This window comes from Loxodonta africana, chromosome 10 (genome assembly GCF_030014295.1).
Source record: "Loxodonta africana isolate mLoxAfr1 chromosome 10, mLoxAfr1.hap2, whole genome shotgun sequence".
In the NCBI taxonomy this organism is placed as follows: Eukaryota; Metazoa; Chordata; class Mammalia; order Proboscidea; family Elephantidae; genus Loxodonta; species Loxodonta africana.
Genome location: NC_087351.1, coordinates 62,277,006 through 62,292,645, shown reverse-complemented (window position 1 = coordinate 62,292,645; position 15,640 = coordinate 62,277,006). Strand labels below are relative to the sequence as shown.

Genomic DNA, 15,640 nt, shown 5'->3' with positions numbered 1-15,640 from the left:
GAATGTTCCTTGGAAGCAAGGATGGTTAGACTTCTTCTCGCATACTTTGGACACATTATCTGAAGAGACCAGTCCCTGGAGAAGGATATCATGCTTGGTAAAGTAGATGGCGAAAAAAAGGAAGACCCTCAACAAGATAGATTGACACAGTGGCTGCAACTATGGGCTCAAGCATAACAGCGATTGTGAGGGTGGCGCAGGACTGAGCAATGTTTCATTCTGTACCTAGGGTCACTGTGAGTCAGAACTAACTTGACAGCACGTAACAACAACATACAAAACTTTGACAGCTTAACAACAGAAAGACAAATAACCTAATTATAAAATGGGCAAAAGATTTGAATAGACTTTTCACCAAGGATTTTCAGATAGCCACCAAACACATGAAAAGATGGCTCAGCATCATTAGCTATCTGAGAGATGCAAATCAAAACCACAGTGATGGATGGTGACTTGCTACCACCTCTGAAAGTACACTGACAAGGATCATAATAGAGGGTCCTGCACAGGACTGGAGAGAAATGTAGAACAAAATTCTAACTCAAAAAGAAAGACTAGACTTGCTGACCTGACAGAGATTGGAGAAACCCTGAGTATGGCCCCCGGACACCCTTTCAGCTCAGTAATGAAGTCACTCCTGAGGTTCACCCTTCAGCCAAAGATTGGACCACCCCATAAAACAAAATGAGACTAAAGGGGTACACCAGCCCAGAGGCAGGGACAAGGAGGCAGGAGGAAACAGGGAAGCTGGTAATAGGGAGCCCAGGGTTGAGAAGGGAGAGTATTGACATGTTCTTAACCAGTGTCATAGAACAGTGTGTGCTGACTGTTTAATGAGAAACTAGTTCTCTAAACCTTCATGTAAAGTACAATAAAAAATTTAAAAAAAAACCATTATGAGATTCATTTCACTCCCACTAGGATGGCTAAGATTTAAAAAACAGAAAATAACAAATGTTGACAAGGATGTGGGGAAATTACCCTTTGCTGGTGGGAATGCAAAAAGGTTGTGGGAAACACTGTTGCAGTTCCTCAAAAAACTAAAAATAGAGTGTCTAAAGCTGGGTTCTCTAGAGAAGCAAAACCAGTAATGCATATAAATATATGTAGAGAGAGATTTATATTAAGGAAACAGCTCACACGATTGTAGGCATTGGACGTCCCAAGTCCTTGAATCAGGATAGAGTCCTTTCCCAATTCACAGAGCCACAGAAGCTGGTGAACCCAAGACGAGCAGGTTGGAGAGCAGGGATCCCGCCCACAGGTTGTGACAGTCCAGGAATCCCCAAGGTCAGCAGGCAAGATCTCAAGATTTCTCCTGAGTCACTTAGCTGCAGGGATTGGTGAACCCAAGATAGGCAGGTCAGGGAGCAGGACTCTTGCTTGCGGGCTGTGAAGATCAGCGAATCCCAAAATGGACAGGTAAGCTGTTAACTCAAGTCCCAAGAACCAGAGGTCAGTCAAGAGACAGCTGCTGGATCTAGAACAAGCCAACAACCTTTCCAAGGTGAGCAGGAAGGAAGTAGGCAGTGGAAGATGGAGAGATGAAGGCTGAGGGTGTAGTGAGCCGCCATAGGCTCCACCCCTACTGGTACCACTCAGCAGAATCCATCATGGGGGTGATCCCATATCACATTTCAACAGGAAAGTGATCACAACATTATACACCTGCCAAAACACTGAGGATCATGGCCCAGCCAAGTTGACGCACAATCTTGACCATCACATAGAGCTACCATCAAAAACCAAACCTATTGCCATCAAGTTGATTCTGACTCATAGCAACCATGTAGATAGAGTAGAACTGCTCCATGGAGTTTCCAAGGTTGAAATCTTTATGGAAGCAGACTACTACATCTTTTTCCGGCAGAGTGGCTGGTGGGTTCAAACCACCAACCTTTCAATTAGCGGCAGAGCTCTTAACCGCTGCATCACCAGGGCTCCTCAGAACTACCATATGACCCAGCAGTTGCACCCCTAGATATATACTGAAAAGACCTTAAAGCAGAGACTTGTACACCAGTGTTCGTTGCAGCACTATTCACAATGGCCAAAAGGGGGAAACAACATAAATGCCCATCAACAGATGAACAGATAAAAAGAGTGTTGTACATAGGAATAATGGAATACTATTCAGCCAGTAAAAAAAAAAAAAAAATTTTTTTTTTTTTACTCAGCCAGTAGGATGGATGTAGCTTGAAGATATGCTGAATGAAATAAGTCAATCACAAAAGGACAAATATTTTATGACCTCACTTATATAAAAAAAGAAAAGAAAAGAAAAGAAAAGGCGAATGTATAGACAACAGTTTATCAGTGGTTACCAGAGGCAAGAGGGAGGGGGAAAGGAGTGTTTAACAGTGATGGAAATAATCACATTGATTAAGAGAAGGGTTGCACAGCCAATTATTTTAATTGCTGTCAATAAGTTGTACACCTGTAACACATTGAATTGGCAAAAATTGTGTGATAGATAATATTTACAACAACAACAAAAAAAGAGTATTTCTTCCAAAAGTTAAGGATCAAGGAAATGGAACTGGCAAATGAGATTGGTAACATTGAAATAAAAAAGAATTTCAACAAGGATACTGCCTGGAAGTTACGTTAAGGTAGTCTTGGTATTTAAGTGTTATTGTTTGATGATTTTAACAAGGGTAGTTTTCAGATAGTGGAGGAGAAACTAGATTGGACTGTTTTGATAACACTCCAATCTAGCAATTCATTTATATCCAATCTAGTAATTCATTTATGAAATTTTGTTGTGAAAGGGAGGTGTAGGATAGAGCAGTAAGTAGAGGAGAATGAGTTGAAGAGAGGGTGTTTATTCATTTATTTTTTAGGTGGGCGGGGAGCTTGAACAGGTTTAAATTCTTGTCAGAAGGGTCCAGTAGATAGATGATTCAAGAGAGGCAAGATAAATAGGCAAAGTCCCTAAAAAGGAAGGAGAAATGGATCTAGAGTATGATGAGTGAGTTGGTTTTAGACTTCTTCCCTTGCATTAGTGAGGAAGATGGTTGAGAGTACAGCTAGAAGTTGAGTAAGTCATGTGTGATAGCTTCTGTTTTCTCTGTGAAGTAAGTGGCAAGTTCATCTGAAAGTGAAGGAAATGGTGTGTTTAAGGAGTGTGGAGAAAGTATGAAATAGCAATTAAAGAAAATGGATGGGTAAAATGACTAGGGAAGTGTTTGTGGGCAAACTTGAGGGCTCAGATGAGGTGAGTTTTCAATGTTTTCTGCTTTATAATTTTTCTCCAGCATTGATTGATAGCTCAGATGTGAACACAAAAGTAGCTAGTTGAGTTCATCCATGGTTGCCATTTTGCCATGCCAGTGTACTGAAGGACGGTGGGGCAAAGGAAACTTAAGATATTGGCAAGAGATTGCTTAAAATTGGGGACCACTAGATCTAAACCAGAGTTCGGAACCAGTTCATTCTGGTTCTAACCACTGCTGAGAATTTGCATTTCCACCTCAGATGTACTGAACAGAATCTGCAGTTTAACAAGATCCCCAGGTGATTCTTATGTGTAATAAATTTTGAGAACCACTGCTCTAGTATAGGTTCTCAGAATTGGTCCCTAATCAGCAGCATTAGCATCACCTCAGAACTTGTTAGAAATGCACATTCTCAGCAGGGGTTTGAACCAGAACAAACTGGTTCAAAACCCTGATCTAAAATTGGATAGAGAGAAAAGTGAAGACAGGAGAGATGCTGATGGAAAGTGAGAAAGTACTGGATTCACGGACTTGAGCTTCTCAGTGGAAACATTAAAGAAGTGCAGTGGGAGTAATTGCAAGCTCAGAGGGTCTGACATTTAGAGTATAGCATGAATTTGTGATATCAGAGTTGATAACAGAATCCAGGATGTGATCCTAGGAGTAGAGAATGCGTTGAAGTACGGGAGAATGTCTTTAGAGATGACATCATAGAACTTAAGTTGAGAGCAATGGATAGTGAGTGCATCTACCTGGGCCTTTGAAGTCCTTTGGTATGATGGTGAGTCCTGAGCTGGAAGGGAAAAAACGTGAGCCACTTTCCGAGTCATCAGTCAGTGAGAAACAGTCATCAGAAATTTGGTGCATAGAGGTTGAGCTAAAGATTTAGCTTCAAAGAAGCAGGAGCTTATAAAAGAGAGTGGAGGTATGAAAGTAGTAAGCCTCTCACTTGGCTTACTACATTCAGTATTCTTACCTGACCTCCCAGTATCCAATATTTCTCTCCTCTGTGCTCTCTTACACACTTACCAGATTACACGTAAAGCCCGACTTGTGATGCCTCTCCCTTGCTTTAAAATCTCCAAGAATTCCTTTTTTAGACAAGAAAATAAAACTGAGAGCTCTAGCTTGGCATTTAGAGCCCATCATAATCTGGTTTACCACAGTCTTTTCAGTTTTATCATTTCTTTACCTAATCATCACTGTAGTCAAAGAAAAACACACCCCTAGTCCATATAAACACAATTTCTTTTTCTTTCTTGTGTCAGTTCAAATTTCTGCTGTCTAGAATTCTTCTCCCACATAGCTACATAGCCAAAGCGTACTTGTCTTTCAGGGCCCCATATCAGATTACAGTTCTTTCATGAAGAACTCTATACCCCTCCAGGTAGAAGTCCTTTCTTCTGCTCTGGGCATTAAGAGTAATCAGTTTATCTTCTTAGTGACATTTATTTTCTTCTTGGGTTTGTGTCTGTGTCTCATCTTCCTAGACTATAAGCTCTTTGAGTACAGGATCCCTGTCTAACATGTCTTTGAACTTCTTTAATATTTTACACAGTATAAACGTGCAACAAATAAGCTTTTAAATTATCTTTCTCTTTGTTGTTTTATGTTTATCCTATATTTTATTAGTAAATAATCATATTTGTCCGTAAATTACCACTTAATTAAAAAGAGAAAGTTTGACCTTTTCACTTTATCATTGAAATTTGTGTATATTATGCTTATATTTACAGCCCCATGCAATCATTCGTCATACCATTAGATCTACAAACAGGAATACCAGAGCTGAACGGACAGCTTCAGAAATAAATTGTATGTGTTTGGTATATATTTTCAGTTGGTGTTTTTGGAGAATTAAATTAGATGGATGTTCTTGTATTTCTTATGAAATAATAAAATCTCAGACTAATTGAGGCTACGTACTTTAACATATCCGAATACCTGGATCTTCCAGGCAAGGGTGAGATTGTTCATTCTAACTAATCTGATTTCATACACCCAACTCTGACAGTCTAGCTATATTAGCTGTAATGTTGTAGAGACAGGAATTGGAGGCAATATTCCCAAATGTGTGAGATGCTCAGGTTTTGATTCACCAGAAGAGAGTTAATGAGCTCCTAAGGGAATTAAAGCAAAAAAAACAACAATACACTTTAGGTTAAAGAATTTTAAGAATTTTGGAAAGTTTGGCCAACTTAAGTTTGAAAATTCCATTTGCCCTTTTTATTTAACCTAAGACTGAGGATAATAAATAATGAAGGCAATGGAAATTTTTAGTATAAATGAAATCTCTCATTTCAGTTGCTGATACTGGTGAACATATTTGGATGTAGTTCATATTTCAGTATAACGTTAATCCTACGAATTTATGACACATTTTCTCTAGGAATTGTTTTAAGTCTTTAAATTTTCTGGGTATATAAATTTTATTACTAAAAAATGGTATTTGATTTCTTTCTTTATGTCTTTTGGAGTTAATCTCTATACCCGCTTGCAAGTATTTCTAGTTGTGAGAAAAACAAGCCTTATCTCTATTTCAGGAGTGAAGTGGTTCTTCATGAATTATATTATGGCCCTTGAACTAAAAAAATTTTAATTATGTTAAAAAAAAAAGTCATTAATGGCTAGGTCTTTTTATTTTAGGTTATTAATAAAAATTAGATATTATATTTTATGGGATGTCTTCCAAGCTTTTATTGAAAATCTTATGTTTTAATGTGATAAATGAGTCGTCAGTACTTTGTACTGCTTAACAAATCTTGTTTTTAGTGATAAGGACAACTGAATCCTGTTTGAGAGTGCTTTCTTTAATATCTGCTAAGATTGTATTTAGGAGTCTTACACTGCTATGATCCAAGCATGAATGTTTTATAATTTTGGGGGGGCTTTTTTTTTTCACATTGGATTTTAGAATTTCAAAATTCTGTGTACTTTTTATGAGTAGATAATAAACTATCCTTTTCTCTGCTTTAGAATATTTCATATAATGGAAATTATTTTTTGAATATTTGGAATAATTCTGAAAATACTCTGGGCCAAATAAAATACACATTTAGCAAAATACAATGTTATGTTCCTGAATACCATTGTAACATTTAACTTGACAAAAATTACTTCCTCTTTTAGTAGTTTATAGGTAATATTTCTTAGTTCACGTCTTCTCTGAAATTATAGTTTAGTTTCAAAATAGTCTATAGACTAGATAGAGAAAATCTTTCATTTTTCCCTTAATCATCTACTTTTAATTCTTTTTTTAATCTCTTTATATAAAATGTGTTATATAATTTTCTGAGTTCAATCAAGAATTAAGTAGAGATGTTAGCAGGTTCCCGGACTGTTACTTTGTTTTGGGTGAGCATAAAGAAAAAGGGGTAGTCGTCTGGTAAACAAATAAGAGATCTCATCTTTTCTTCTTACCCCTTTTCTCTTGACTCCCTCCCCCCGACCCCCTGCTTGTTCACATACTTCTCATTACATTTCTGAGGTTAGCCCTTTAAGACGTTGAATTGTAAATATCTATTCTATATTTTTCAGTTGATAAATTACAGTTTGAGCCTCCTCTGAGAAAAGAAACAGAAGCACGGGATGAAGTGGTAGGAATTGTGACTTTTAAATTATTTTACACATTAGAATATGAGAAAATATATACTGAGGTGTACTTTGAGAAGAGTGCAAAGTAATACAGTCATTCAAGCATTAGTTTTGACCCCTCCTGAGTCTTTCGAAGAATTTACATGAAGTTATTAAATATATGGAATTTGAAGCTTATTTAGCTCGCAGGATCTTTGTTTTTATTGATCTGTTTGGTTTTGTAATAGATTCTACATTTTATGTTGCTTTACTGTTTTTTTAAACTATTTTGTTTTATTTGTTAATATAGCTTTTTTTTTTTTTTTTTTAACCATTATTCTTATTTTGAGATTACTCTTTGGTTGGTCTTTTCCCTATTAAAAGGAAAGAAGTAATAGATAAATCATTGTAGGTAGATTGTATGTATTTGTACCATCATAGTTTTTGTTTCTGTTTTCATTTTTAAACAATAGATTTCAACTACTAGTATTTCATTTTAAAATGTAATTTTTGCAGATAGTTTAATTTTTTTAGTAAGAATTTTGCTGTGTTCATTGTATACTGCTTCTTGACATTATGTTACCATCTTGTTTCTTTTAAGCTTTAGTGAAAGCATAGTTTCTAGAGTAATTGTCTTCTGTTAAGTGATCTCTTCATCCTTGATATTTAGAATTAGTACTTGTCTTACTGTATATATGAGAGTCTAATAAATTCTCAGTTTCTATGCTAGTAGGAAAAATTAGTAGCACTAATACATTAATGATAAAATTTAATAATATGATGTATATTTCTCCATGCTAATGGAGTAGTGAGGTTTTATCTGTTTAGCTTTGGAATATACTAGCATATTGATAAAGAGGACTTGTCACATTTGACACTTTATTTAGTATGTTTATGGAATTTTTTGAGTTGAAGTCAACTAATAAGGAGTCATTGACCTAAGTATGTCAAATGATTGAGTGCCAGAATGATTAACAGTCACGATACTAGAATGTTTTATTGAATCAAGTAGAATGGTTAATATCTGCTACAAGGTAGCATTTTAAACTATATACACGTTTTTTATCATCACAGGGAGTGTCATCAGGCCCAAACTTTGTATTTCAGTGGAATCCTTTTGTTGATGGTGCAAATACTGGCAAGTAAGTTTTCTAACTCAAGAACCATATTTCACATGATTACATAAGAACAGTATGGGGGGAGTTATTCTAATAAACTTCCATTTATGTTCTTTAAAAAATTGTACTGTGCCTTTTGTCCCTGTAAAACTTCTGACTTTTTATAACCAAAAATCATCATGTATTGATCATTAAGGTTTTTTATTTTTAAATCAGAATATACTATGTATAATGATAATATACCAAAAGATGAATCACATGATGTTGTGGGAAAAATACTGTATCAGAGTCAAAAGCCCAAATTCCATCTCCAGTGTAGTTATTTCATTTCTCTACAATTGTCTTCCTCAGTAATTAAAGAGGGCTGACCTGGATAAGTTGTCCAAATATATTTCTGCATTGCAGTTGTCTAGAGAAAAAAAAAAAACACCTTTTGATTAGCAGCTGTAGCTTGTAACCGCTGCGCCACCAGGGTTTCCATTGTCTAGAGAGCCTTCGAAAAGACAGATTTCTGGGCCCCCACATTAGGCCTATAGATCAGAGATTTGCAAACTACTGCCTGTAGACCAAATCCAGCCTGCTGCCTATTTTTATATGGCCTGCAAGCTAAGAATGGTGTTTACATTTTTTAATGGTTGAAAAAAATCAAAGGATAATAATATTCTGTGACACATGGAAATTATGTGAAATTCAGATTTCAGTACCCATAAATAAAGGTTCATTAAAATTCATTTTTTATATATTATCTATGCCTGCTTTCATACTACGGTAGCAGAGTTAAGCAGTTGCAACCACTGTATGGCTACAAAGACTATAATATTTACTATCTATCCTTTCACAGGAAAAGTTTGCCAATCCGTGCTACAGAATACAATCTTTGAAACTGGAATCTAAGAATCTAGATGGCTTCCCACCTGATTGCAGTGACTGGATTAGTGATTGGGACCAGAGGGCTAGATCAGTGCTTCTCAAATTTTAATGTGTCTGTTGATCACCTAGAGATCTTGTTAAAATGTAGACTCTGACTCAGTAGGTCTAGAGGTTGCATTTATAAAAGTTCCCAGGTGATGCCAGTGTTGCTGGTTTGAGGGCCACACTTTGTTGCCTGGCAAATATTTGATAATATTTAAGGCTGTTAGCCACTGTGATTCCCTGTGGATTCCAACTCTAAAATTCTGAATCGGTTTTTATTACTAGTAAGCTTAGGTTTCCTTGAAGGTTTTATACTCTATACCATGATCTATTTTGTCTTTTATGTCCTCTGAATATAAACAGATTTTAATGCACATTTAATAGTGTCCTGTGTTTTATGTTATGATCATTTATCACCATCTAAATTGCGTTATTCTCTTTGTGTTAGATCAACCTCAGAACATGCAATACCACCTCCCCTACCTCCTAAGGTGAGCTACTTAAGGATTTGACAGTTTCCAAATAGTTTTGTTAAACTTGTTCAAATTTCTCTTAAATGTATTTTAGATGAATACAGTTTTCTTCTGGCAGGGAGTACAAAGATGTAAAATTATTACTTTTTTTGTGTTATCATTAATAGCCAAGGATAAACAGTTACCCTGAAGATAACCTCCCAGATGAAGAAAAATCATCAACCATAAAATGTTGCCCTGATTCAGAGAGCAGAGCTCCCCAGCTTCTCAGAAGACAGAGTAGCCCAAGTTGTGGTCCTGCAGTAGAGACTTCCTCGATTGGTATGGCTAGCAGTATCAGCAGTCTTGGAGTGCATACAGCTAGATACTGTGACCTTGGTAAATAAAACAAAGTAAACATTGAAAAGAAAGCCAATTCGTTCCTATTTAAGAAATCTTTTTTTTTTTTTAAGTCAGTCTTACTATTGTTGAAATCTTTGTGAAGGTTCTTTAATTGCACATAAATGGGCTATAAATACATTCAGACTAATTCAGCCTTGATTTGATACCTTACTAAAAATTAGAAGATCTAAAAAGAATAGATGTTCCTATTCACCAGAACTTAGGGTCTATAGCATGAGTATACCGATACACACATAACATTAGACAAGACAGCTTTTCTCCTACAATAATTAACTACATTTAATAGAAAACCAGAGATTTCCGGGGGAGGTAGGATAGGGACTAAAGGAGGTGGGCCTCTTGCAGGATTTTATAGGGCTTGGGCAGCCTTCAGTAGATGGAGCCACTCTGAAAGGCATTCTTGGAGAACAGCAAAGAATGAGCAAATGTACTAAAGCAGGCAAGTCTGAATTGTGTTTGAAGTACAGGCTTGTATGGTGAAGTTTGAGCTTTGGAAGGGTATATACTGAAAGTCAAGACTAAAAAGGTAGATTGAAGTTCAGTTATACAAGGCCTTGAGTATCAGCGTCAGTAAATCACATTTCATTCTTCTCACAATACAGAAAGACAGTTATTTTCATGGATCGAGACCACTGCTTAAGATGCAGTGCTACTTCTACAAAAGTAAAGAAAGGCACCAAAGGCAAATTAACTCATCTGAGGGTATTGCCCAGTAAAGGATTACTCGAGAGGAAAACAAGTAATAGGAGTAAGGGGAAATTATTTTTTTCAAGAAAAATATACTTATTTGTATAGTCATGTGACTTTTAAACATGATTCTTTTCAGGAAATGGTGATGGTATTTCAAAACTAATGAGTGAAAATACAGAAGGATCAGCACAAGCACCACAGTTACCACGAAAAAAGGACAAGCAAGACTTCCCTGTAGGTATAACAGGCATTTGGTGATTAAAAAAAAAATTGGTGATTAGTTATAACTAATTCTGTATTTATCATGTAAGGGGAATAATCTATTTAGGAATTTGAATAACAGTTTCTAAATGTATACAGATTTTTTTTTAAGGCGTAGGAGGTCTCACAGTATTAAAAACTACTTTTCCCACAGAAACCCGTCATCAATGGCCTTCCACCCACCCCAAAAGTACTGGTAAGAAATATTTTTATGTGAACCATTTGCCATTTTTTATTTCTTTAGAAGCATCATAGTTTTGTTTTTTTACTAATAAGTATCTTGAACCATTGAAAGGAAGGGTATCATTAAAATACAAACTAAAACAGTAGACAGTGATATAAGGCAGTAGATGCGTTTAGATATACATGTACCCTAATTTGAATGCGTTGGTTAAATTTGGAGATTCTGTTTTACTTTTTATAAATAATGGCAGTTAGCGTCCCAGATTAGCCCACAAAGACCAATTTAATTTTAATATGATGATGCTTATAGCACTGTGCTATCTTCATTATGTGAGTTAAATATCTTTCTGCCCATAAAACCATCTTCACATTGGACTACACACAGTGAAAAGGAGCAGGGAAGCTTATGTTAATACTTGTTCACTGGCCTAGTGCTACCCATCTGTGAAGTGGTTCAGCCAATCCTGTGAATGGGGCACTTTATAAATTGTCTTTTTTTATTCAGTGAAAGTCTAATATATGTTATAAATACTAGTCTTTTTGTCTCCTGTCACTGAGGGAGTTATACCACAGTTACAATCACTATAATGTTATTGAATAAAATCATCCATTGTTTCACATCAATATATGTTAGTCCTAATGAAAAGCAGTAACTTAAAAGTCCTAGAATGTATCATTGAAATATGTAGATGTTTTGGTATATTTGATATTTTCTCCCAAAAATAGTGACCTACAAAGGAAGGAATATGAGACTCCCTTGATTTAAGGGGTTAAATTATATCAAAATATTTTATTTTTGGATAAAACCACAAGCACATGCAAATAAGTTTGACATTTCATAATCTTAACTATTTTCTAATAATATATAAAATTAATAAAATAAGTCATCATTTCTGTTTTTATAAATAAGATGGGAGCGTGTTTTTCAAAAGTTTTTGATGGCTGCCCTTTGAAAATTAATTGTGCAACATCCTGGATACATCCGGATACAAAAGGTAAAATTACCAAAATAATAAAGTATTTCTCATGGCAAAGGATGTTTATGATCAGTGAACTGAGATGTTTACTTTAAAAATATGGCTTTGGAGACTAATGGTGTAGGTTCCTGCAACAACCTGAACAGATAAGTAGGGCTTTGATTTAAAGGCATTAGAATTTAAAATATAATAACTGATTAAAGGAAACTAAAGAGACAACACAATTGATAACAGTCATAGTTTTGGATATTCTTGTACCGTTAAAGGACATTACTGGGACAATCGACAGTTTCAACCAGTAAGGTCTGTAGATTAGATAATAGTATTATTCAGTGTTAATTTCCTGATTTTGGTCATTGTACTGTGATTATATTAGCCTTTCTTTTTCTTTGTTAGGAGAAACACACTGAAATATTTAAGAGTATAGGGGCATCATGCCTATAACTTAAACAGTTCAGGAAAAAATGTGCATGTGGAGAGAGAAGGATGAAGCATAAGGAGTCAGTGTTAATATTTGTGCAATCTGTATTAAGGGTATTCAGGAATTCTTTGTACTTTTTTAACTTTTCCCTAAGTCTGAAATGATTTCAAAATAATAACATTTGTTTTTAAAATCTAGACTGAATCATTTTAAAGCGAGGAGGCATACCTAGAGGCAAAACTTTGGAACCAAATAAGTCTGGGTTTGAATTATAGTTCTGTCATTACTATGTGACATGGAAAACATAACACCTCTGATTCTTACTGCAATGATTTGTAATAGGAGAACCCTTAGTACTTACCTTGTTACAAGGAAGAGAGAAGCCTATTTGAGTGTCCGACAATTAGCAAACAAAGGTTTGGCAATAGAGAGTGTTCAGGAAATGTTTGTTTCCTCTTCAATATGGTAATAAAAACAGGACATAAAATGATCTATTTTAAATGCCCCTGTTGTTAGGTGCTGTGGAATCAGTTCCGACTCATAGCTACCCTATAGAACAGAGTAGAACTGCCCCATAGGGTTTCCAAGGAGCGGCTGGTGGATTCAAACTGCCAGCCTTTTGGTTAGCAGCCATAGCTCTTAACCACTGTGCCACGAGGGCTCCAAAATGCCACTATTAGGAAGTATAAACAGAAAAAAAAATGTATTTTAAAAGTAAGAAGATGGCTTATTTTTTGCTTGTAACTTTTATTTTTTATATAATTTCAGAGTTATAGAAAAGTTACAAAAATAGTACAAGGAACTCCAGTACACCCTCTTCTCAGATCCACCAATTATTGCTACTTTGCCCCCCACCCCCTTTTTTTTTTTTTTATCATTATCTGTCTATGCATTTTTTTCTGAATCACAGAAGAATGAATTGGAGACATCATGTTCTTTCTCTTATACTTCAACGTGTATTTTTCTAGGAACAAGAATGGTCTCATACATAACCATAGTATATTTATAAAGATAGGGAAATTTGACATTGATATAATAATATTTTCTAATCCATAGTCCATATTCAAATTTTATTAATTGTCCCAATAATGTCATTTATAGTCTCCCAACCCTTTCCCCCAGTCCAACATCCAATTTAGGGTCATATGTTGCCTTTAGCTACCATGTCTCTTTAGTCTCCTTTAATCTGAAATAATTTTCTTCAGTCTTTCTCTGTCCTGTCTTGATCTTGGCATTTGTGGGGCCATTTATTTTGTATAATGTCCTTCAATTTGTGTTTGTCTGATGTGTTCTCATGCTTAGATCAGGTTTTGCATTTTTGGCCAAAATACCACAGAAGTGTATTGCGTCCTTCTCACTGCATCATATCAAGAGGCACATGATAGCAGCTTGTCCAGATACTGGTGATACTAACATTGATCAGTTGGTTAAGGCAGTGCTCGCTAGCTTTCTCTGCTGTAAGCTTACTATTTTCCCCTCTAATTAATAAGTAACTAGTGTGGAGATAAATTGAGACTGTATAAATATTTTCTTGCTCAACAGACTTTCACCCATTAGTTGTAGTATCCATTGGCAATTTTTAACTCCATCATTGCTTCTATATTTACTGAAGGAGAGCTTTCCCTTCTCTATTTATTCACTTATATACTACATCAGTTTGAATTTATTAGTTCTTATTTTATTCAGTAGGATATAATTCATTACTATTTATTATTTATTTTAATGCTTAAGTTGTTCCAGAGTTTTTGACCAGTGGGCCTGCGTGTGTTTTTTGTTTGCTATGTCTTCATTTTTTGAGCACTTCCTTAATTCGTGGCACAACAAGATTTCTAGGCTCGTCTTGTACTTCCTTGCCCCAGAATCAGGGTCATTCTTTTCTCCAAGAAGCCTTGGTTCATTTCAGTGGAAATTGTTACCAAGATCTGGGTACTAGATGTGCTCTTTGTTACTGGTGGTGTCATGATTTATAATTTATATTTACTATATAATTGCTTTGTTCAAATAAGCATTCGAAGTATATTGCAAAATATATATAACTATAATAAAAAAGTTAAAATATAGAAATGTTGAAGGGGGGATCGATAGTAAGATAGAGTTAGTGTAACAGAATATATTTGCCTTTAGAAGATAAGAATTGGGGAAAGAGGTAAAGAAGGTAGCATGAATTTTAGAAAATAACTTCATTGGATGAGTGGGTAGCTAACTCTTAATACCATTAAAACATAAAACCATTATTTTAGTGAATGATTTCAGAAAATAATAGTGTATTCTGGTAATTTATCTCAACTGTTTTAGATCAGTACATTATTTTTGGAACTGAAGATGGTATTTATACATTGAATCTCAATGAGCTACATGAGGCAACAATGGAACAGGTAATTAGGAGTTTTAATTCAAGGAATTAGTTTGAACAAATTTGATAAAAGGCATATCTTAATTTTATGTGGGTCCCAATTTTAATTTTAATGATTTTAATATATAAAGGGGTAAAATCATATTCTTCATAATGTTAATGTTGAGAGATGTTTTTTCTAAGGTCTTGATAATTTACTAAAAGATAAAAAATAGTTATTTTTATACCATTTCAAAATATTGGAATTTGGAGGTTAAGGAATAAGAGAATGATAATTGGAGGGTTTTAATTATCATCTTTTTTTTTTTTTTTTTTTAAAGTTATTTCCTCGGAAGTGTACTTGGCTGTACGTTATCAATAATACTTTAATGTCATTATCAGGTATGTATACTATGATTAAAGATAAACCATGAACCAGCAGAGAAGTATAATTTTCATATGCATTATTTTTAGTGTTATTTGTATTCTGGGTAAGTATAGTCCAGGGCTTCGAATGGGTTTGTTCTGGTTTGAACCCATGCTGAGAATTTTGCATTTCTACTCCCAAATATACTAGATCAGAATCTACATTTTAACTAGATCCCCAGTGGATTCTTTTTCTTTTTTCAATTGTGCTTTAGAGGAAGGCTTACAGAGCAAATCAGTTTCTCTTTAAACAGTTAATAACACATATTGTTTTGTGACATTGGTTTCCAGCCCCGTAGCATGTCAACACTCTCTCCTTCTCGACCTTGGGTTCCTCAATTCCATTTGTCTAGCTTTCCTATTCCCTCCTGTCTTCTTGTCTTTGCCCCTGGGCTGGTGTGCCCATTTAGTCTTGTATATGTGGTTGAGTTACCTGTATTATTGTTTGTCTTATGGGCCTATCTAATCCCAGTTGGAGCCCTTGTGGCACAGTGGTTAAGAGCTCTGGCGAGCTATGGCTGCTAACCAAAAGGTCAACAGCTCGAATGCACCAGCCAGTCCTTGGAAACCCTATAGGGCAGTTCTACTCTGTCCTATTGGGTCACTATGAGGCGGAATCAACTCGGCGGCATTGGGCTTTTTAATCCCAGTCGA

The 15,640-nt window shown here is 35.4% G+C and overlaps 1 protein-coding gene across 5 annotated transcripts in view; it reads left to right on the top strand.

The window, feature by feature from the left end:
* Window positions 1-15,640, top strand: part of MAP4K5 (mitogen-activated protein kinase kinase kinase kinase 5) — a 142,767-nt gene that overhangs the window by 105,204 nt on the left and 21,923 nt on the right. For 4 of the 5 annotated variants that reach the window (XM_010588626.3, XM_064292455.1, XM_064292454.1 and 1 more), the window contains 10 exons: window positions 4,955-5,033; window positions 6,756-6,814; window positions 7,866-7,933; window positions 9,270-9,312; window positions 9,462-9,672; window positions 10,523-10,620; window positions 10,802-10,843; window positions 11,741-11,825; window positions 14,524-14,603; window positions 14,902-14,962. In XM_010588626.3, the coding sequence (XP_010586928.1) occupies window positions 4,955-5,033; window positions 6,756-6,814; window positions 7,866-7,933; window positions 9,270-9,312; window positions 9,462-9,672; window positions 10,523-10,620; window positions 10,802-10,843; window positions 11,741-11,825; window positions 14,524-14,603; window positions 14,902-14,962 (826 nt within the window). The remainder of the gene's footprint in view (window positions 1-4,954; window positions 5,034-6,755; window positions 6,815-7,865; window positions 7,934-9,269; window positions 9,313-9,461; window positions 9,673-10,522; window positions 10,621-10,801; window positions 10,844-11,740; window positions 11,826-14,523; window positions 14,604-14,901; window positions 14,963-15,640) is intronic. The other variant, XM_064292453.1, reaches the window with a different exon arrangement.